This window comes from Ptiloglossa arizonensis, chromosome 13 (genome assembly GCF_051014685.1).
Source record: "Ptiloglossa arizonensis isolate GNS036 chromosome 13, iyPtiAriz1_principal, whole genome shotgun sequence".
Lineage (NCBI taxonomy): Eukaryota > Metazoa > Arthropoda > Insecta > Hymenoptera > Colletidae > Ptiloglossa > Ptiloglossa arizonensis.
In genome coordinates this window covers 12,734,099-12,758,910 of record NC_135060.1, presented here as the reverse complement: position 1 = coordinate 12,758,910, position 24,812 = coordinate 12,734,099, and the positions used below count along the sequence as shown (strand labels likewise).

The 24,812-nt window shown below is 39.7% G+C and overlaps 1 protein-coding gene across 3 annotated transcripts; it reads right to left on the bottom strand.

Annotated features, from left to right (window-relative positions):
* Positions 1-3,677: 3,677 nt before the first annotated feature.
* On the bottom strand, positions 3,678-20,651 carry LOC143153947 (uncharacterized protein KIAA0513-like). 3 transcript variants are annotated; one of them, XM_076325623.1, is made up of 10 exons: positions 20,373-20,508; positions 12,093-12,355; positions 11,118-11,401; positions 9,923-9,964; positions 8,785-8,886; positions 8,315-8,475; positions 6,653-6,839; positions 6,325-6,547; positions 6,153-6,247; positions 3,678-5,806 (listed from the first exon to the last, which is right to left on the bottom strand). In XM_076325623.1, exons 2-10 carry the CDS (start codon positions 12,353-12,355, stop codon positions 5,742-5,744), a joined length of 1,422 nt encoding a protein of 473 aa, XP_076181738.1. In that variant the 5' UTR covers positions 20,373-20,508; the 3' UTR covers positions 3,678-5,741. The 3 variants fall into 3 exon arrangements, with proteins under 3 accessions (XP_076181738.1, XP_076181737.1, XP_076181739.1); XM_076325622.1 differs by having other exon boundaries at positions 3,679-5,806; positions 20,504-20,651; XM_076325624.1 differs by lacking the exon at positions 9,923-9,964 and having other exon boundaries at positions 3,680-5,806; positions 20,504-20,651.
* Between the last annotated feature and the right edge of the window lie 4,161 nt (positions 20,652-24,812).

Here is a 24,812-nt window from a genome sequence, read left to right as displayed (position 1 = left end):
CCGTGATCGCTTCTTATTCGAAAAGTTGATTAAACACACGATTTGCCCAACATCATTGGATAAAAGGTTGCCATATGTTGTGTTTATAGAATGTACGAATGCATATGTCGGACAAGAAACTACTACAGCTACTTACGAGTAGAGTGACAAAGTAGTAACAGGAATGACTGCCTGTCCGAAGATGAAGAGCCATTTGTTGCAGCCTTCTCTTGAGACCGTTTGCTCGGACCTCTTCAGCACACTGCTTCTTCTTTATTTGTTTCGAGTTTAAAGTTGCCAAACTTGGAGAATCAAAGGCAAAGGTACAAACAAACGACACGCTCCGCTTGGATCAACTTCATCTCGAGTCCTCAATATACTAGTACAACGTCCAAATGAAGATAATGACCGACTGTCCTGGCTCGACCTTACATACTTATGTCTATCGCATACGACAGAAACTAAACTACCTACTTACCTACCTAGTTCTATACTTAAAAAATATCAAAGAGAGTCTCGCAAACACAGAAGAGGTCACGGTTCTCACACATCACCCTCGGGTGCAGCGAGCCTAACTTATAATTAGAGAGAATTTTCCAGAACGCTTCTCACGCCCAAACGTTACGTATAACATCCCGCACGTATTGTTATTGAAAATTTAATTAGCGCGAAAACTGAACCACACTCTCCGAACAAGAATCCAGAAGCCAAATTACTATATCACCTCCAGTTTTCGAAAAACACGAGTTTTCGTAAAAGCCCAGAATTTCCGGCCAAAATGAGACATTAGACGAAAACTAAAAACGTTGGAAAGTTCCAATTGGACTTCAATAACAAAAGTGAGTTTCTCGAATATAGTGTTACTCAATTTGTCGATCGTTCTTGGTCCTAAATAGTTACAAATTAACGTCAAAGTTTAAAAAAGTGCCGATGTGTATAATTTTTCTGCATTATTTTTGTATTTTTAGAAAAAGTTCTTTACCTGGATTGAATTACTCGCAGTGAATTTATTTCATACGAGTTTTATACATTCTTACACGATACGGAACTTTTCAATATCGTAATGTAATATTCTAAATTCGCAGCCAATTAGCTCAGTACCACCCACGACGAAGAGTTATTGTTCGTCGCGACTAATACCGATTCCCAGGTCTCACCATGTGGAGGTTGCTGCGAGCGGAGACTCGGAGAGTCGACACGCAGTACAAACGAAATTACTAAACCGTAGAGATAGAAGGAATCAAAGTTCCTTGAACCTCCTCGTTTAGATGTGCCGGGTAATCACATTGTCGAACAAAAAGAGATAAAATTGGAAAAAACCCAACGTGAAACATGGAGTTGGTCCTATTAGATCGGTCCCGGTTCTCCTTAGCGGGCCCAATTCCGGAGGAAATGGCCAACGCCGCCGAAAGGAGTGCCGCATTTCCCCACAACTCCGCGCCGCGAGGATTGTCACGACTTACGAAGGATTACGGAAGAGTGGGTCCTCTCCTGCGATCGGTGCCTTACACAAAGACGTAGGTAAAACCTCCCTCTGTGATCGCAACATATTCTCCTGAAAGCGGACACACCGGAAGAGACAACGACTGACCGTTCGGATAGATATTCGTAAATGGTGGCCTTGAAACTAACTTAGTTCAAGCTTAAAGCTAAAGATCCCGCGACGGCTGTGATCAGAGTATCATCTTCTTGTTTCTTTCTTCGTTTGCCGATGTGTCTACCTAAGAGAAACGAATTGAAAATTGAGAATGGTTAAGTACATGTCGCGCAGTAACAAAGAAAATAAACGAAGCAGTGACAAAAAAATAAGCATAGAAAAACAAATACGAATTAAAATCAGCGAGAACGTACAAAAAAAAGCATTAGTATACAGAATATGAATTATTAATTAGCTTCCAGAAATTAATTTTGATCGAAAATTGAGAAACATATCGATATCAATCTTTTACTTTGATATTCCATCAAAATTAATTTCTGTAAACCAATTAAGGATTTATATTTCATAAATAAGTTGCATATTGCAACATTAATACTCGGAACATGCGTAAATGTTAATAACAATCGCGTAGAGGAACAAACATTTGCTGAAACCGTTGGCCTCTGGAAAGTTCGTCATATCTTGATGTTCAATCATCATAATTATTAACAACCGTCATGGGACTATACTTTCATTAATTATTAACAATATACTACTGTAAATGATGGCTTAAAAGCCATCAATTGTTGAAATATTCGGTTATGATGCCGGTCGACCCCTTGGTAACCAGTACTGACCGCTGATAGGCGGTGGTCACTACTGGCGTCCATTGTCCAATTTCTTTTTTTTGTACGTTCTCGCTGATTTTAATTCGTATTTGTTTTTCCATGCTTATTTTTTTGTCACTGCTTCGTTTATTTTCTTTGTTACTGCGCGACATGTATTTAACTATTCTCAATTTTCAATTCGTTTCTCTTAGGTAGACACATCGGCAAACGAAGAAAGAAAAAAGAAGAGGACACTTTCATCGCAGTCGCCGCGGGATCTTTAGTTTTAAGTTTATACTAAGTTAGTTTTAAGGTCACCATGTACGAATATTTGTGCTCTGCCAAGTAATTATTAAATCTTTAGCTTATTTTTACTCCATTCTTCGTTTCATAGTACGGTCACCTCTGCTTGTTGCATAAGCGAGTGACCGGCCGTGTAGGTGGTCCGAACGGTCAGTTGTCGTCTCTTTCGGTGTGTCCGCTTCCAGGGGAATATGTTGCGAGCACAGAGGGAGATTTTACCTCCGTCTCTGTGGAAGTCACCGATCGCAGTAGAGGACCCTCTCTTCCGTAATCCTCCGTAAGTCGTGACCACGCGGCGCGGAGTTATGGGGAAATAGAGCACTCGTTTCGGCGGCGTTTAGGTCACTTCCTCCCGAACGGGTCCCGCTAAGGGGAGCCGTTTCACGTCGCGTTTTTCCCAATTTTGCCTTTTTTTGTTCGACAATGTAATTGCCCGGCATATCTAAACGAGAAGATCGAAGGAACTTTGATTCCTTCTATATCTGTGGTTTGATAATTTCGTTTGTACTGCGTGTCGAGGGAGATCGATGAAACTTTGATTTCATCTATCTCTCTCCGAGTCTCTGCTCGCAGCAACCTCCACATGGTGAGACCTGGGAATCGGTATTAGTCGCGATTAAGTATCATTCGTCACGAGTAATGCCGAGCTAATTGGCTGCGTATTTTGGAATAATTTTTATCATTTAAATTAAAAGAATTAAACAAATATAAAATTAATGTATCGAACAAATAATCATTAGTTTCCATGTTTTACAACGTTAAGAAAATTGCCAGAAACTATCTTTGACTTGGAAAGATTGTCCATCGCAAATAATGCCGAGCTATTTGCGATCGGTCTGTGTACTTGGACTAATTACTTAAAGTATAAGAATAAGTTGTTTATTGCAACGTAGAAAACTTTCGTAGCGCATAAGGATGTATGATATTTAAAGTATTACGATGAAAAGTAACAATTCATGACATTTCTAACTGTTGCTTGACCATTCCTCCGGTTGTAATATATATAAGGTACATTTATCGCACAGAATAGGTGTCTCGTATTAAATGGTACTTGGAAAATTTTAAAGGTAGTTGTAACTTTGAAAATATGTTTCGTATCGTGTTGCCAAAATATTTCACGTTCCACTTGTAAGGAAGAATGGAGTTTGTATTTACGAAGCTGGTAGACTCAATAGAATCAGAAACGATACATAAGGAAGAGTTTTCTACGTTTACTACTATTACCAACTTTGCTGCTTCATTTGAGTGTAGCTTTTACATTTGCCGGTTTAAAACGAAGAAGTCGCTTCAAAATCACAGGTATTTTACTTACGATGTCGATGTTCGAAATTGTATGACACAAACTATTGCGGAATATAGTGTCTATTCTATATTTTGTCTCTGATTGCTATGAAAAGAATTAGTTCTCGACATGTTTAGTTCTAAATTTATGACACGATTTTAGGCAAAATTGATAAAGTTGGACTTGACAAGAAAATGTCAAGGTGGCTCGAAAGCCTCCGATTCGTACGATGCGAAAGAACATTAGATGCAACATTTATTCCGTAATATATTACATCTGTGTAATCACCTCTCGTTAAATAGAACGTTTAATGCAACAATGTTGATAACGCGGGTTTCCGTAGACGTTGTTGATTTCTTATTTTCTCTTCCGCCAATCGAATTGTTTGCTCGATTTCACAGCAACAGAGCATGCGGGATAAAAAAGGAGGGATAAAAACAGCGAAAAAAATGAAGCTCCGTTTCGATTTGGAAGCACCAATAGGATTTAAATTATAGTTCCACTTATTAATTGTCGGTGGTTATAAATCGTTAAACGTATCTTCCGCCTGTAAAAATATTTGTTTCCGTGATTTATTCGTCGTTGGCATTCGAAATTTTATCGTCGGAAAACGGCGAATGCTCGTTATAAGTTTCAGGATCCGTACAGCGAATTAATTGATCGAGAGTATTCATTGTATTGGTAAAGGATTCTCACTGTGGCGAAGTGATTTATTTAATAATCCTCTTTGTACGCTAACAATCTTCGCTGAAGGTGCAAGCAGATGTACAAAATAAAATAGAGCCCCGCTTGAATTTTTTGATATGTCTTTAAATAGAAACTCGTATGTTGTAATCTGTACATGAATATCGTTGAAAGAAATTCGCTCAACCGATCGACAATTATCTATGAAACGATCTCGCGACAGTGTCTGGGATGTATCTTTCGTCCTTGATCGACTTGGATGCGTACAGCTTTGAAATGTTCTAACTGGTGTTTGCGTCGCTTAGAGAAATTTGTTGCAACGATAACTGCAATCGGAATAAAGTAACATCGATATAGAAATTCGCTAAGCTTTTTACTGGAACGTAATATTTTAGAAGGTATCGGCAACGAGTATCGGGTGCAAACTATCGCCTGGTATTTCGTAACATATTTTGAATCTACTCGAGGTTACAAACCAAGTGGAAGTATTCTTTCTGGAAGCGTAACTATTGCGTCTAGCCGGCTGTGTTTTATATCGTGTATTGATAAAAGCCACGCGCTTTCGCGTTGCGAGAATCTCGTATATCGTCCAAATATCGGCAAATTTATTCTTCGCTCGTACAGAAATATATCGCCGTCGATTATCGCTTCGAACTAATTACCAATATCGCGGCTCCATTTCGCGTAATTTATTGTCCGTTTATGCTTACTATATAAGTACAATCAGGGCACGGATGTTTGTTCGTCGAACGAGGTAAATTTCGCAATTCGGTTCGTCTCGACGTCGCCTATCGATCGCAAAAGGTTTATCGATTCGGTTCGTCCATCGTTCCGCGTGTCTTCTCAAAGTATCATCGAACGATGATAATCAACGAAGAGACTCGAGCGAGTGAACCCGGTCGGTTGGAAAACCTGCTCTTAAATCGAATTATAAACGCGATTGCATCGATCGCTTTTACAATAGCTCGGTGATCACCGATACGCTCGAATTCTCACAATTCTGTTTGGTTAAGCTTAGGAACAGTCTCTGCTCTGAACTCGGTGTTGATTTACGCCGTTTCGATTCGGTGCTCGTGTTCTCATTGTTATCTCGCAATGAAATTGACTTTTTCTCACGCGAACCGTACGTTTCGTTTCCAATTGGAGATTCGTTTTAATTGACGCTACGTGGATCTTGCTCGCGAATCGTGTTTCGGTAACCGTGGACGTTTGGAACAAGCTGTTTCCACAGGATCGAGACAGAGGAAAACTACCGCCAGGGTTCGGTCTCGTCGAACATTCTTCCTATGTTGTCTCGCAACATTTTCTCCTGTTCTGTAACACGGAAGAATACTGTTTAGAGAAAGTCAGAAAATGCGAACAATGAAGAAACATGAATCTCAAAACGAACAAAATCCAAGTCTACCGATGCGTGCAATGATATTTATCCGAATCGAGTATCGAAGGACGCTTGATATTTCCTGTAAAATAAAACTCGTCGAACAACTACAATTTATCGAGCACTCGTAGACCAATGATTCCAAAGTATACGATAAATTAATGTCACCGAACCTCTATCGAAGAATACATCGATGTTTCGTGTTCGAAGAAGAAGGAAGTAAATGTTGAACGAAGAGGTTAGATTTCGACCGAAGTCGCGTTATTCGTTCGATGAATTTACCTTTCGTTAGATTCGCGATTACGCACTGCTTTCTGAGAAATTCCAAGCACAGTGCACGCGAAAGTCCAAACGCGTGCATGTTGCACGTGAACGTCCTAGAAATTGAAATCGTCGGGATTAGATTATACCTGTCCGAACCAGTAGGATTTCGGATACGTTTTCGTATATTTACCCAAGTTGTCCGAAAACGATGTTCGCCTGAAATCTGCGATCCTCGGCAGCGATGGCTTCCTGATCGAGGGATTTGGGCCTCGGTGGGACCGGCCTCGAAGCTCTCTCGCATTGTACCGCGTCGAAGAAAGCTGCCGTCCAAAATCTCATCGATGTCCATATCGGTTGCACTCGCAGATGCGTGTACAAGTATTCTCGATACGGCTCCAGTCCAGGTACTTCGACTGGTTCGATCGAAACGAGCGATTTGAAAAGTTGCGCAAGTTTCTTACGACGATCGCGAGGTTTTTCACCCGCGAAACGTGGGAACGAACGAATAGACGAGGTACCTTCGTGGTAAAACGTGAAACACATGTTCATGAGACTCTTCGCCGGTGCAAAATCGTCGGCCTCGTGACATTCGAATAGCGCCACCGCGAAGTGTTGAGCCAACGAGTAAAACGACGCCTCGGTTACGCAAGGCCGAGCTCTTCTCGCGTTCACCACTCGGGAGAACCATATCCTGCCGGACTCTGTCTGCAAAACATTTACACGCTCCTTTATTTTTTATTCCTTGGTCGTTTACGAACCACGAGCGCCGAAACACCGCAATACCGAGCGTGAAATTAACACCAGAGCTATCAAACGGGTTAATTTCACTCGTTCCGAACTTCTTTTCAAAATTACTCGATTATTAACGGTGTCTTTTCTTACAATATTCCTGCACAATTATCACAATAGACAGTTAACGGTACTCGTAAATTGAATTGCCCTTTCTTCATCTAATTTCGAAGATACGAAGATACAAATAGTGATACGTTTACTGTCGGTAAAATTCTAGTGTTAATATCGCGCAGACAAGTACTGCGGGGAGCTGAAAATATAAGCTAAATATGTCAGCTGGATCGAGAGGAACCTATTACCGCGTACAAGGAGAACGTAGACAGCTTCGATCAATTTTTGCTTAGCAGTGGACCTTCGAAGGCCGACGAAAACATTCGACCCGATACGATTTGCAATTTCTGTCGAGTGACACTTTTTCAGCACCTCGTAGCACATCGTTGCCCAAAAGTTTCAAGCACTCCTTCATCTTTATGGAAACAAAGTCTTTTTATACGCGTGTATCGATTCGTTAAAAATTGAACTTCACCCTGTCGAAAGTATAGTACTCGGATATAAGATAAAAATTGCACGTCGTAAATATTCTGAAGAAAAACGCAAAGTATCGAGTTCGATCTTTGCTTCGAGTGGGTCATCGATTGCATATAACGCGTTTAAAAACTTTACGAATTTTTATAGGAGATATAGTTGCTTGAAGTAACGTGAATACAAATGACTCACGTTGTCGAGACTTTCGGTATCGATTTTGCTCTTCTTATAGTACGTTGATGGATACGATTCAACGGACACGTACTTTTATACTTATTTCCAATCTTAATTACTTTCGTTCCTCGATCATCGTTTCTGTGGCGAGTACAATAAATCGAATATTTCTCTATCGTTTCTTTTGTAAATAATAACTGTGCGAAAGGAGGAAGTGAAAAATTTCCGAAATGACGGCTTCTAATTATCCCATTGACGTTACTTTTCTCCATTCTCCTTTGTCGTTTGCGTAATTAATAATAATCGATTCGCATTATCGTTTGTAATATACCTCGTCCACGAGATACTTGAAAGTTATCAGGGCCAAAACTTATCGCTCATGGAACGAGAATTTTGATCGACTAACGGTCGTTCCGTGCCGCAAATTTAACATAAATCAAATCGGGGAGTCTTGGAACGTGTCTCTCTGTACAAAAAATTTTGTTTCGAAATTCATCTTGATCGCATTACCTTCGTTCTTCGTAGATTGGGAGTTAAAAATATGTATTTCTCGAATCTTTGCGTTTAATGTTACGTTTCGAAGGAAACGATTTCCTTTCGAGTTTGATGGATTTCGTCTCACCTGATCAAACGATCGTTATCAGAGAACGAATGTTCGTTCGATCGAATCCAATTAAGAAGATACGTACAAGAACCATCTGACCAAAGTTCGCCTTCTGCTCTTGATCGATACTGTTCGGAGCATCGAATAAAAGAGGCACGAAGGATTTCATGAAGTCCACGGCAGCTTCCTCCGATTGGCTGTCCGCTGACAAACTGGAAGCCCAAGATTGGACGGATCCCGACGAACCTGAACGATAAATGTAACATTATAGCGACCGCGAGCAGTAGGTACCTACGCGATTAACGTACAGAGTGGTCAGTATAAAGTGTTACAACTAGGGGGTTTTCTTCGTTTTCTTATTTTTCAATTAAATGGTTCAGGAGGGATTGATATTTTGGTGTAATTGAACAAAATTATCGAAGCAAATGTTACTCGATTCGGTAATATACAAAATTTAGGTGGCCTCTCTTCTTCCCCCCTATTCCCCTTATTTTCTCGGTTTTCGAATTTTTCGATCAGGTTTGTCTTCGTTACGAATCCATCGATCGAGCTCACCTGATCTATGCCACATTCGACGACCATCCATGTTCGAATCTAGACTGGTGCTAGGCCCGTAACCATCCTGATCGCTCGTCGAGTCGCTGCTACATGGCATGTCTGAAACAACATTCTACAGGAAACACTTTTCTAATTTGATAGCAACGTATCTACTGCGCTCCTAATTAACACTCCACATTGGCGGGTGTGCCACGTCAAGTCTGTTGCTTAGACACGTTCAGGGATAGGTAGGTACGTCTAATCTAATGCTCGAGACACGTACACACGCAAACACAGTACTGCGAGACAGTAAGGATCTATTCGCACAGTTTAGGGACGAATAATCACGGAATAGGCGCAAATTTTTGCGTTTAAAAGGTTCCCAATTTGAACATCAATTTGAGATCGAACTGGAAAGGCAACTACTGTAAAAACTACAAAAAGTTTCAAATCGATTCGATGAAAAATTGTTGAAAACTTGGCGCGGTGAACTTCTCGAACTTGTCATCCTTTGAACGATTACAATTAATGAGTATTAATAATCGGGTTAATTCGAAGGAAATCTTGAACTGAGGAACGAAATAGTATCTTTTCTCGTGTTACAAAATTTGTATGCTCGTTCACGGTAAATCGATCGAGTGGAATTTTGTTTACTTTTATTACGAAAACGAATCGAAACGGAATCTTTCTTCGTCGAAAGATCGATCTCTATGCATCGCGTGTATTTTCCTTACCTTTGTCTCTGTTTACTAAGAAGCAAGAAGTTTTCACGAATTTTATCTACTTCTCGGAAAATCACACCACAACAAATATTAAATTACACGGCTGACAATTTTACACACAGGCGAGTCACGTGAAAGCGTACAGAGGGACATTTTCCACCAAAGGGACACACGGATTCTCTGGGAAATCTAATACGCTATTGCGTTCGCGTCGACAGAAAAGTATGTTTCACATCCGTTCGCGATGTATTTCCGTACATTTTCACCGGGTAAACGTCGATAGAAACACACCGGTTATGGAATTTGTCGTTCGTAGCGTGCACAGAGAATACTTTTCTCTCGATGGAAAGCGAAACGAGGGTAACGGGTATTCTGTGAGAGACGAACGAGACCTACGGTGGGTTCAAAATACATTTCGATGAACGTTCATTTACCTAAACGAAAAACGACCGTCTGATAGCGGGTCGGGGCCCTTGCTTTGTTAGAGAAAAACAAAGAAACGAAATATGTATTATACAAAACCATTTTCTCGAAAATAAACTTGCTGACGTGCGAAATACAACGCGAAAAAAATATTCCCCCCGGAAAAATGCATCGCGGTTCGGAAATTGAATAAACGATAGAAACGCACAATTCGATAGATATATTATTGCGAAAATGGGGATTGGAAAATCAATTTGTAATATTGACTTTTAAATTACGAAAACATTCATAATGTGCTACGTAAAATGCATACGAAGTGTTTAAGAATCGTGATACCAACTTTGTGCACGCGTAGTGCTCGTCGTATTAAACGGAAAATTGTACACAAAGATTCGAAAGCATTTCGAGGTTGTAAGAAGTTTCTCCTGTGTTTTCTCCATTAGAAATCAGTCTGTTCTCTGTTCGTATCGGTCGATCTTAATTCTTAGTTCTATTGACTTGCAACGATTCCAAACATACGTACAGGATTTTTCGAAAATCGTTCCTACATACTTCGATTGGCTGCTATTTTTAGAAGGTACGAGTAATTTTCAATTCACAGTGTGCGACGTAGTCGCGTGGAAAATTTATTTATTCGTAAATTTAAGGCTCGTGCAACGCGTGATTCGATGCAAGTTCGCACACACGTAATTCGAAAGACGTGTTTCGTAATAAGTACAGAACTCTGGAGCAATTAATGGAGAATATGCACCGGGAAATTGAAAAAATTTCCCTGGAAATCTTTAAAAATGTGGAAAATGCTTCGTTCGATCGATGTCGTTTTTCGTGTTTTATCTTTCGGGTTTACGACGAACAATATATGTATACGAATCAGCGATCTATTCCTCTAAGAAGTTGTTTGAGAACAAAATGTGGGACTCATTTTTGAGACACCCTGTATATTCGATTACAATAAATGGGTGCTCTTATACGATCAAAGTTATATAATTTAATCGAACATCTGCGACGAATGAAAAAAAGAATTTATTTCATAACTCGCAAACATCTGGTTTTCGAACCCCAGATCATTTTTATTCGTTTCGACGAGCGCTACTCGAGGCGTCAAGTTCGTACCACTTTATAAATTCGGTCGTAATACACTAAATGAATCGAGTACCCGCGTACGATTATCTTAAAAGTATACGAAGAGAATGTTTCACCGCTCACCTGCTTTGTAATTTAATTTATCGTACGGATCCGGTCCGGTCGCTTTGATGTCCTTCTCCTGAAGCGGTTCTATGCTCTCCTGACTGTCCCTATCCGGGCTATTATCCTCCTCGATTTTGTTCTCTTGTTTTTTATTCGCGGCTGATCTCGAAGAAGCTATTTCCTCGTAGGTCATCCCTGGGGGGTATTTCCTGGCGCATCTCGACATATTGGCGCTACCCTGGCGCTCCAGTTTGTGCCTGGCGATCGCTTCGTAGTCCTCGTACGACAATCCAGTCCCGAATCTGAGCAAGGATACGGTTAAATGGCAATACACGAACCTAACCCAGAACGAGACTGTTTCACGGGGAACTCAATGATCGTCGAATCGAACTATTTTTAATTTCTCGAATTTAACATCGAGTTTCACGCAATAACTCAACGATCGAAGGATCGAAGCTATTCGCAATCGCAGGAGCGAAACATTTCTATTCAAATTTCAACGACTCGACGGGTATTTGTTAAATAAAAGTGTAACCGTACAGTTCTCGTTTCTTTTATTACGAAGATTATTCCCCTAATTCTAAACTTCCTCTAATTTCGATAGAAAAATCCAAACAGAAGCTAGGAATACTGGTGTATTTACGAATTGCATTGGAATTACTAAAGGTGTGAATAATAATACATGTTCGTTGCAGTAAAATGATCTACAAAAGAAAAACAAAAAAAGAAGAAATGTGTCGAGCAAAGAAAGAAGATAAATGCACAGAAATAAGTATACGTTACGGTACAAAGGCGAAGTGGAGCTACATGCTGTTATTAACCTAACCTTAATATTAACGAAATTTACCGTTAGAATGACAATTTGAGTGTACACGGGTCGTAGAAAATGGGCCAATTAAGTCAGTTCAACGCAATCGATTATCGATTCTATCCAGTAGCTTCCGTTGCGTCGCGGACTATTTAAGAAGCCATTTTCGCGAGACAGAGGCGTACCTGGGGAGCCTCAATTTTCTTCTAGCCAACTGTTCTTCCTGCTTGGCAGTCTGAGATGGTGCTTGTGGCGACGAGGGCGGCGTAGACGGGGTCGTGGTCAATTCACTTTCTTCTAAGCTGCTACTTAGAGCGGACCCTATTCTGTTTCCCAGACCTTGGAGATACTCTCCGCTACCTCCCAGTACAGACCTGACAGACTTGAGTGTCTGTCCAATTAGGGACGCACCACCGGTGGATGGTAGCGCTGTTGTTACGTCCACCATCTTTAGCAACAGAGACGTAAAATGGTCATGGTAAATATTCCACATTATCGTCCCTGAACAACAATAGTTCTTTAATTTCAAGCAACCCGTATTCATCCATTCCGACACCCAAGCTTCTTTGTTTCAAGTTTTCGCTTTGTATCCATACTGATCAATGGAACGTTCGACGAGTGTTTACGAGCGTTTACGAGCGTTTATGTTTCGAATATTAGACATTTTCCCTTAATAACTAATTCCCAGCATGGATGCCGTTCATTTCTACAAATTCCTATCGGTATGCCTTCTATTGGTAATAGAACCAGCCACAGGTCCACTAATAACATTGGTATACGGACAATAACGACTCGACCTACATTCGTACATCGCAACAAATTTCAATTCGTCTGGAACATTTGCAATGTAAATCGTCAGCGCAACCTCACGGGCCGTTAATTTCATCGAAATTATACTGCGATGTATTTTATTAATCGAACGCGGATAACTGAACGCATGGAAAGTTTCGTTTTATTCGCGCGAATAAACATCGGGCCAAATACCGTGGATGTTCGTTATTAAAACCGACTGGCCGCCGAGAGCGTAGAACAGAGTTTCATCCACTCATCAACATTTTCGGCATTTGTTGGTACAGAGAGAAAGTAATCCGAACGAACCATTTGACTTCGTCTTCTTGTGAAAAATTAACATTTTTATATTTGTCGTTATTTCTTCGCGAGAGTATATTACCACTTGATCGATAAGACTTGCCCGATGATATTAAGTCCAAACACGATCCTGTTTGGATTATTTTTAATTAGACACGTTTGAACGTTCTGAAGAAAAAAAGAATTCGAATAGAATGAAAAAAAATTCGATCGAAATTGTATTTGGACTCGTTTTCAACGGGAAAAACTTGTCGATCCGTTGATAATACTCTTATAAATGTATAGCGAAAAATATAAAATGTTTTATTTCGTATTAACGGTATCGCTTGGAGAATTCGTCCACCGAGCGGATGTAATGCGAGACTCGCTCGTCATTGGTCCGTCTCGCTCACTCTCGATGCGTTCTGCTCGTTGTCTTCGTCGCGACCTTATATACATGACTCCACCGCAGTTCGAGATAAAAAAAAAGTCGATTCCTGGAACGAAAACTCGATCTTCCCTGGATATCTGAAAGGCTGCTGGCCCGATTTTTCCACCGTTATTTAAAGTTTTCTCGAAACTGTGTGAAACGTATAATAAAACCTGTGACTAATATTTACATAAAAATTAACCTATCCGTCGTAATCTTTAAAGCAAGTATTCGGAGAAGGAAAATACCTGGTCAATTACGGTATCCTCTAAAACGATTAACGCGCGTGTTTTCTATCTTTTAACAACCATTAAGGCGCTTCCGCGGCCACGGAATTGGAAATAGTTTCAGATAAGCAATAGAAACTGCATTGCGAATGTATGTAGGTCACTGGAAACGTTCGTGTATACGCGACGTCGTAACGTCGGAGCATTGTACGCGAAACGATTAATACTCGACGATAAAAAAAAAAAAAACTATTAAAAAGGGGAAAGTAGATTTTGGCGCAAAGGTCGAATTCCACGTGTTGTCTCGGGTGTAAAATACCGATCGTGCAATCCAGTGAGCAAATTCGTTGAAAAGAGCGGGAAACTTGTATCGTTAATTAAACACCTAAAGAATTTGCAAGCTCTCGTCGAATCTAACAAATTGTATAATCACTATGTACAATCGTCGTATAAATATTATTTTCTTTCGAATCTACTCACAATTATCGTGGCTAGAAATATTTATTATTGCAACAAGATTCGTAAGTAGAGGAGTTTTGTAATTGTTTTTAGAATACATATTGGTTTTGTCGTCGATAGTTTCCCACAGGATTCTCAGTGTGCAACACGAGAGAAAATAATAAATAAATTTGCATAATTGTTCGATCGACAATTTCCTTCTGAATTGGAACCACAGTCGTTAACAATGTACGTTTTCACGATGTTTTCAACAACGTTGCACAATGTACGATACTACGAAAATTAAGCACACCCCCGCTTAACATCGTTGTTTTAAACATATTTATGTAATACTCCTCAGCTCGCCTTCGTTACGGCGCCTTGCCTTATCGCTTCAATGTCAGTCACTGAAAACCACGTAACACGGTAAATCGACACGCGCGTGTACTATTATAATTATGCAGTGTGGCACATCGTTATCAGATACCCCGCTATCATGGAATCCGTATTTGAATAGTATGCCTCACTGCTTACGATCTCTCCACCTTTCACATTAGTTACCATTCTTCCAAGAAAAATTTATGCCCTCGGTTCGTATCCCCGAACAATTTATGTTATTGATCCTCCTGCCTCAGAAATGCCTATCGTACTGTGTGTGCGCACGGATGAAACTGCATAAACATTAGCATGTTTGCACAGCAAACATCATTTCGTCAGTCGTATCGTAGGAAAGATAACAAACGTGTTTTTCTATTTTTGTAGGAGAAATGCAGACCTATTAAACGTGAGTTCTCATGACGGGCGAACGATATTGAACGAATCGAAACATAAACGTATGATCGATCGGATAATAAATAATTACTAATTCTTACGAAAAATGTATTTTCTATGGAGAATAGAAAAAATAAACGCCCGCGAAGTACAAATCGAGCAACGATTATACTTTTCGCAATTTCAAATAATGTCTGCCTCTGTATAATTATACAGGACGTCTCGTCGGAATTAGAACACCCGTTTGTCCAATTTAATTGCGACGATACGAAGAAAACGTTTCGAGAATAATTGGAATAATTTCGAAGAGTAAATAAGGTGTACATTATTCAAGGTTATTTCCTTCCAAAGGTATCGTTTCCAAGGGCATCGATGTTTTTCTAATAGAAGTAAATACTTTGTTTTTCCGCGTACTCTGGCGGATACCGCGTATAACGATTCCGCTGTAAAGTGACCTCGGATCAACAATTTTTCAATCGAGCACATTATTTCCAGCCGACTTGGGCTACAAAAAAAAAAAAAAAAAAAAAAAGATAATACTTTGCGACGTCGTCGTAGATTGTTTTGAACGTTGATTGTAATCGATAAATCGAGGAAACGTTTCGACAGGGTTCGGTTTGCAATTTTGGAGCTCGACGTCGATTCGCGGTTGTGCTATCGTATTGCGATAAAACGATGCCGATAAAAGTGTATCGTGACCGCAGCAATAATAACGAACCTGAAATTTCGTGCAACGAAAACGGAAAATTATTTTTCTCGTGCCCTTGGGAGCAACGAAGATATCGAAGCAACGAAGATGATTACGCGACACTCTGTGGAGCTCATCGAACGGAACGGTAACGCGTAATCGCTACCGGCGGCAACTTTGTTTCGAAGTATGCTTTCATCTTTCCTCTTTAACTTTACACGCATGACATAACATCTAACCTTTAATACTCGCACCGATGATTACGCTCGCAGCAATCTGCCGCTCTGTTATCGTTACCGTACGTTTGTTACGTTTATTTAAAGTGAACGAGACCATTCCCGCGATACGAAATCATCACGGACGTCCTTTAAGATAGCCAGTAACGTTGAAACGGGGCACGGATACTGGTCGCAGCATCGCCCTTAAATATACTAAACATAGTCGGTCGCGTAAGAGCGTATCCGAGCTATCTCCGCAAAAATGAATCAACAGTGTGCAGAACTATACACGGATCGAAACTACCGTTACACGTGTTAATGATTTATTACGTTCCATTAACGTTCCACCGAGTTGGTCGATAAACAGAGACAGACAGCTGTTGGTCATCGAAGAGACAACCAACGAGCTGTTTTGGTGTTGCTCTCGAGATTTTAAAGAGATACGATATTTTATCCCTTGTCCACTAATTTATGTATACGATAATATCGCGCCATGGACGAAGTAACGCGCGTGTTTAACATTAGAACTACCGACAGTAAACGTATTACTATTTTGTATCAGATCGCATACGTATCTTCGGAATTGGACGTAGAAAGGGCAAATTAATTTACGAGTACCATTGGACGTCTATTTTGATAATTGTCCACGGATATTGTAAGCAAAGGCACCATTGATAATCGAGTGATTTTAAAAAGAAGTTCGAAACAAGTTGAATTGACCTAACGTAAAATTCTCTAGTGTTAAAAATCTTCTTTCAAATTGTACAAAATGTACACTCGACAAATGGACAATTTTCTCGCGTCTCTCGCTCCGTTAATGTACATTTTCGATCGGAGTCCGGAGACCGAGATAACCAATCCAACATGGCGATGTCATTCTTCGCGAGCTCACGACAGATGGATATCCACCTGTTCCTTCGAGAACAATGGAATCTCTCTTGTACCATGTCGCGCGAGGCCGCGTTTTTTTAATCGACGTTTCAACGTTACGATGCTCACGTGTACGCTCATTTTCGTCGAACAGGACTGTCCTATGTGCAACCATAACGTTTAATTTTTCACGGAATATCGAAGGGTCGTGTCATCGACACCTTTTATTTTTCTTTTCTTTTTATGCACCCTTGTAGTACACTTCTTTACGAATTCTTTCGTATTTTCGTAGGTATCTCGAGACGAAAGGAAAATCGGTCCTGAATGGAATTATTGGAAGGGCTAAATGAAATATTTTAGTCGCCCTTTGTAAAAACATTACTCCACACTGTCCACGATTTACTTTATCCGTGGTACCACGTTCCCCTTAACTTGGAATCGATCTTTCTTTCTCCTCGCGATACTCGACTCACAAAAGCTGTATTCTTCAACCACACAATCGATATCATAAATAGGAGCTGAACAAAATTTGATTCGAAGAAAAATGTTAATTCTTCAATTACGATACATTTCGTTCTGTAATTCGAGTTTCACTCCTTATTCAACGAACAATGCGTGAAAAGTTCTCCGTCTTTTACCCTCTTACAAATTTTGCTCCTCTCTGTTATAAGACTTCGTTGAAACGCGTATTAGCAAAGGCTGTATACGTTTGTATCATCGTTCTTTCTCCTATCCAACGTATCTTTTTTTAGAAGAACAGTGGATACGTTTTTGCTGGACAGATTGCATTTCGTGAATATTACTCACGGGAAATCGTAGTTTGTTTATCGCGTGGAAATCGTCAAATTTATCGTTGGTCGCGCATCCTCTCGAAATGGTATCGTTACGCGAACAAATTTTCACGTTAATTATTTCCCTTTTCACTCTCCAGTGACAAACGCTGAGCCATTTTGACCCATTTCTCGCGACAACGTCTCGGAATTGCGAAATTGAAAGTCGGGAATCTATGAAACGAGAAGAATAATAATTTTCGGGGAAAAATACGTTTGGAAATGCGACAAAGATCCGATCCGAAACTTTCCTTCTGGAATGCTCGCAGATGTAATAGGTTGTTCGATGAAACTTATTGAACAGTACTGTTCAATGTAGGGTTGTTCGATAAATTGTTTCTAACCTAGTACTGTTCGATAAGTTTTATGAAACGACAGTACTAGGTTGTTCAATAAGTTTGGTCGTTCGATAAAACTGTTCGTTTACTGTTCGATGTAGTACCATTCGATAAGTTTTGTCGTTCGATAAGAAACGGCGCTATTAGTTTCGTTGTTTGATTTTTCTAAAAATGGTACAACCTTATTATGTGTCAGATTCGAACCGAAGCCCGATCGTGGATTCGTAATTCTTCGTAATTCGAAGAAGACTACTTTAAATCTTGGCGCGTATTGTCGTGCTCGAAACATTAAAGAGATTAAAACTATTCCTGGAACGTAACAAGAACCGTATAGAAATGTATAACAAGATCGTGCATACGATTTTCAGCGATATTCGAATAGAATTAAATCGATAAAGATAATTTGCAAAGGTATTCGTTCTATCTTGCAAATACAATTTGGAGAAATATAAATCATCGTGTACGTTTCACGGAAAACAAAAATATTTCGTTACTTTTAAAATTGTTGCATACCTTTCTCGAAAAGAGAACACATATGGTCGTAAATGTCAAGATGAACGTATTAAGTCCAAGGGAGAGCGAGGTCGGTTGTAACACCGTCGATATCTCAAAATATTGTATTAATATAATAAATATCGATACAAGTTTCCAGGTATATAATGTAAAATGACATTCGAGACACGCTCATTTATCATATTTATGCAGGTGTAAAATAGACATCTGTATAACGAAGAAAATGGCTCTGCAGTGCCCAAAAGTTCACTTTTCTTACCATTTTGAAATTGTAATGTAAACGCTCCTTTGGCAAATATCTTCTTCTTTTCAGCTTTAAAGCTTCAATTTGATCTTTCTTAACAAAATTCTGAATATCACTTAGCATTCGTAAACGTGTTGTTGATAAAAATATTTCATCAAAGTTCGCGAGTGCGATCGGGGGCGATTGTAACATTAACAGTTCGGGTCAATTGTAACGTTACAACTTTGTCTCGAAAGGAGTAAAAGTTGAAGAAGAAGAAGATGGAACAAAATTTTTATCGAAAATGAAGAGACAAGAATTCTGTATACAGAATTCAACCTTGAATTTGCGCGACCGTTTCAAGCTTTATCACGACAGGTTTTAACTAGAGATAGAAAGAAACGAATGTCTTTCGCTTCTAACTAATTATAATTTAGTTGAATAAACATCTCGATTTTGTAAAATCAAACTTGTATTACTATCGTCCCCGTTAAGTGTTGCGACATTTTCTTCGCTCGTCATTTTTTATTAATATCTTGGATATAAATGCAATAGATTATGTTTAATCGTGTTCCAAAGTCAGTGTTACCATTAACCCCGGCTCTCCCATATTATTTCTTCTAGTAACCAACATCGATTCGACTACGTTTCCCATAAATTACGCGATAAGTGATTTCTATTTCCATTGAATCTTTTAATTACGCAGAGGCGCTTTTTTTCTTTTTTTTTTTTCTTGCCTCACGGACGTCGTTTATCGTTTCTCGCTGTTTCCAAAAGAGCGCACGATCAAAGGCTTGCGGCAATTAGGATGTCACCACAGGAGCCAATGTTCAAAGAAGGCACAGAGCCATCGCGGAATATCTAAAAGTGGATCATCGATCGTGTCGACGTCTCCGTGTCGAAAGTTCGATGCCGCGAGAATTTCAAATTAATCTACCGGTAGGCAACGTGGGAGTGGGAGCGGAAGCAATATCGAGCAACAAGCGTGCCAAGGTTATTGGGATTCTAACTGCAATTCGACGAGTATTTGAACGGGTGTTTGGCTCGTTTCGAACATTTTCAGATTCTCCGATCGTTGTTCGCGGTAAACAAACACCGTGTACAATCTGTAACGACAACGTAACGATGGATACCGGTATTGGTAACGAAGGTACTTCGCGTTCGAGCGTAACAGCGTCGAGAAGCGCACCGACGAAGAAATTTCCGGATACTTTGACCTTTCCGCGAATAGATTTTACGGAAAATTGGATCGTCCGATACGAACGAGAGCGCACCCTTTCGAAGAGATCGGAGAGGTCCGACGAGTTTATTCGAATAGAACGAAACGGAACAAATACGAGATATTTCGTTCGTTCAACGAATTCCACGAAGTCAACGACGACTTTGATCGATCGAAATGAACAATTGGATCGCGGATCGATCGAGGTTCGACACAGGCCGCGATCGAACCGATTCCAGGGAAAACTCGACGTCGTGCTGTACACGTTCCAGCGGGGACATCGCCGCAATGCAGCTTTATCTATACCGCGTTGTTCCGCAACATACGGGCTATTGCTGAATCGCGATTTCGCGGAAAGTACTATTTATAATCCCCCGGAGTGTCATCGACTGCCCATTTCCTTTCCAGTTGCGAGAATCCGTAATTTCGAGGTGTTCTGGAAACGGTCGTGTTTCGATACGTGTCGTCGATAATTGGATTTCGCTGCCTCTTCGAACGAGAACGATTCAAAGGGACACGGGATTGCAACGTGTCTCGGATCGATCGACGAACAGGGACGAATATTTTTGACGATCGAGAAACGAAACGTTCGAGACGTACGACGAATTATAATTGTATTTAACGGGAATCACCTCTCGGACGGAGAACACATCTGTATCATAAGTCACCCTCGTTACGATCTTGTCGTATTGGCTCCGTTTTCGCTATTTCGATTACAACGGTTCGTCGCGCGTTTCGAACATCGATAAGTGAAATGATGTACCGTTCAGTGGCGAAGCGAGCGATCCAGCCTGGACGATAACGCGATCCTTGTCACGGCGATCACTGTGGAACACGTGTCCGAGTACGAATTGTTCTTTCGACCACAACCGCTCGAGCTCGGTTGTACCGTGTACAGCGAACGTAGCGCAGTTGCTTCTACTGCTGTCTGCCCGAGTTGCGTTATCCTACCAACATGCGATTCAATTATTCCGCGCGCATGCGCCTCTCGCGATCAATACGGGTTTCCCACGGCTATCGCGACACTGGTCGGTTAGACAGTTACGCGTTTCTCGGTCGGTAAGTTACTGCCGGTAACACATCGACCAACGTTACTAATGGTTACCAGTTTACCGACAGATGTTTTACAACATTTTTACGGATTACGAACGTGACCTAGAATCGATACAATTGAAAAGTTTACATTTTTGAAAAAATCGTTCCGAACTACGCGCTAATTGAAGTTTTATTATTGAAATTCGAACAAAATTTATGTTTTTGGACAGACGAAATTTTGAAGCTCGAAGAAGCTATTCTTCTCGGAAAAGATGTATAAAAAAAAAGACAATAGTATAAACTACGATGCATCGAAAATAGAATAGAACAAAAGAGAATTGTTAATTGTTCACTTTTGCCACCCAAACGTACCGTTGGATGGCAAAGAAGTCCGTGATACAAGTAGATCGACTACCATCGTTACCGCTACCTGTAAACGATGAACGATGTTATCGAAAAATGAAGGATAGTCTTTAAGGATCCGGTAACTAGGTTTGAGTACAGGCTAAACATACATTTTGTTTTAAGACGTGTCAACGGAAGGTAACGAAAGAACGAGGTGGGCACGTGGAGAGAAAAAAAAAGAGATTAGAAACAAAGTTTTGAATTGTACACAAAATGTAAGAAATTAAACGTTTTATTTTGCAAGTGTGGAGAAGTGTCCGGCGTTTGCCGTACATTTATTTTTGGCTTTCAAAGTTTACTAACCGTAAAATATAAGCTCCGTATAATATGTTGGTAAGTGTCTTATAACTATAAAGCGGAGGCGTGCATTGCGTGGCTTCCTATATTTACACGACACCGCTAAACAGCACATCGATAACGAGTGTTTTTAAATTATTGGACAAACGGAAGCATGCAATTTTCTCTTGTCGGATATATATATATATATATGGAAAAATTTCTTACCATTTCTCAATTCGAAGAAGCTTTGTTTTCGATACGCGAGCAGTTCAAACTTATAGCTCCGAGTTTCGGGTCACGGTTGTTTATATTTCATTATAGGCAGCTGAAAGTACCGAATGCACCTCCGTCAACTGCAACGTATTTATGCACCGATTTAGATTATTTTTCATCCACTCCGCACTTTGTGTACCCTATAATTTGTATCCTTAAATACATAATACGAGCGTCGCAAATAAAATTGAAAAAATTATTTCATTCATTAATTCACTTATGTTACAGTGAGTGCACTTTGGTTGGAAAATAAATTAAAATTGACAGAAATGTAACGGTAGATGGGGAAAGGGTCGTTAATATTTAACAACATCTACGTGAACGAAAAATAAATTATTACTGAAAATATTGCAGTTTCCCAATCATGTGCGTTTAAAGGTCAATCATCTTTGGTTACAAATAAAGAATGTAACATTTTTGTTGTAAAATTAATACTCTAACCTTCGATTACGGTGGATAAAATCTTTCGCGTTATGGTTTTAAAGATTCCACGGACCAACGCGAACAAATAGTTCCAGGACTCCATGCACGAACAATTTATCTTTAGCATTATCGATAATTGTGTTCGATCGCTTTCGAAGTAGTCTTCATTGCCCCTTAAGCACTTTTGAAATCTTGTTTTTGCAAACTTCGAGGACTACGTAATAAGTAGACATTGGAACCGAGTTTAACTCTTTCCGTCATTTTTCCATTATTGCCTCCCACGCGACGAAACCTTGTTCTTTCAGCAGTCCTTTAAGACAAGGAAAAAGAAGAAATCAAATTGCTAAAAACTCACGAGGATAATTAATTTGCATTAAACGTAAAATAAAGTTACTTCTCCGCGTTATTTCTATAATACAAAATAATAAAATGTATCGAATAATTTAATTACTTCGTATCTGTGATCTTGTTTCGAATGAAATGTGACCAACTCTGATTAAATTTATCATTGTAGCGTGGTATATAAATTCTTCCTTAGAATTTTCTCTTCGTTATTGTCTATATTCGAGGGTCCGATCTCGAGTGACTCGATCTCTAAAATCCGACCGAATCGTTCGAGATGTTTCTGCAACATTATTCTCGAGTTTGTAACAAAAATTTAGTGCACATTCCTCGTTCTTTCATATTCACAATGACAATTCGATCATTTTGTCAGCCAATTACGGACGATTTATGGCGGAAAGAATAACGCCTACCACGAATCTTAAATTCGTACATCGTTTCTTTTCGTTGGTTACAAATAAAATCTTGGAACTCTTTGTTTGTTCGCACCAATGTGAGCAATTTTCGTCCGAGAATACGAATTTGTAACGTGTTCTTTCGCAGTGAATTTATTATACTCTCTTAGGCGTTTTCTTCACTGCTGCACCGAATTCACAACGACACTCGGTACAACCGAAACGTTTCTCATCTTTTCGAGATTCTGACATCGATGTATAGAATTCTCCATAACTCTTCCGGTTTGGTTTAATATCCTGTGCTCGTTTGTTTTCCTTTTCTCGAAAATCGTTCGCGAACGGTATACGAACTGAAACGTTTTACGACGCGTTGGGAAAAATGACAAACCTGGTATTTTCTTCTTCCAACGTGAGCAACGGGAGTGCCTCTTCTTCGTCCAGCGAGGACTATGTTGTTCGTTACATTCGCGAAAGGAACTATAGTAAAAGTTGAATAACTGCGAGAAACGATTCGCGGTATAACTACCCGTTGTTCGTCCTTACCATTGAAGGGGATTTCCCTTAACACGTAACAAAGCTCGGGAATAGTGTAACTCGATCCGAGCTCGAATGTCGGCGAAACACATAACAATACGTCGATGGAACTCTTTCATTCATTTTTTTTTTTTTTTTTTATGAAGCTTTTGCCAATATATTTGCGAATTTTTTCATTTCGCAAATACAATGGTAGAGGTTTCATTCGGAGAGAGTCGAAAATAAAAAAATTCCATCGCATTTTTTCATTCAAAGAGAACCAAAAGTAAAAAGGTTTCGACGTTGCATTGTTTCGTTCAAAATGAATTAAAAATAAAATAAATTATCCGTTTTGTATCTTCTCATTGATATGTTTCATTACTCGTTATTTTCTACCTTTGGTACGATACGTAGACGAACTTGAAAAGTTCGGTTTGATTTTGGCTCGGGTCTCAATTTTTATACAGTTGGCCAACTTTTACCGGATCCCACATATCTGAGTGAAATATTCGCAGGGGTGGCGAAAAGTTCGCACATGACGCGTGCAAGTTAGCGAATTTCGTTACCGATACGAATATTTCGCGCCTATCTGTGGAATTAGGTAAAGGTTTTCTTTAAATCGAGGTTTACGATAGGAACACCTGTAAAGCGCCATTTTGGAGAAAGATCTGCCGACCACGTTCGTATCTCTTTCAACTAATCGAGCGAGGAATTAAGGCCATAGAAGCTACCTTAACGTCACGAATTTTCTATCTCCCGAAAATTATAAATAATTTTCCAAAGCGCGCGACTTATTCTTTTCTGCTACTCCCAAAAAGATACTAAATTAATCCGCTAATTTAGTATCTTTACAGTTCTAAATAGTTTAATACTAAATTAACTGTTTAATACTAAATTAATACTAAATTAACCGTTCAATACTAAATTAACTGTTTAGTACTAAATTAGTACTAAATTAAACTGTTTTTACATCGTGATTGACCGCAACAAGTTAGTAAGTCAACAAGTTTTAAGAGAAATGGAAAATTGTTTGTAATTCCGAGAACATTCATTTCTCGGCTCACGTATATCGAGACTTTTTTCCTCCGATTGGCGAATACTATTAGGTTGTTCGACAAGTTTTGTCGTTGGATAAAACTGATCGAACAACCTAGTATTCACCCTAAAAGTTCCGCACCCTTTTTCTCAACACCTCGGATAATATCTTTGAAAGAACATCTCGCATGTTTGTCAACCCCTCGTATACGCGAACACACCCCTTACTAATTCCCGATCGCGTGCTCTACCGGTGTGTCGTGTTCCGTATTGCAATAAAGAAAGGAATAAAATTTTCGAACGAAACGAAGATTCGATTCACTCGAAATCAACGGACGTTCGAACGGGTTCGACAAATCAGGTACACCGATA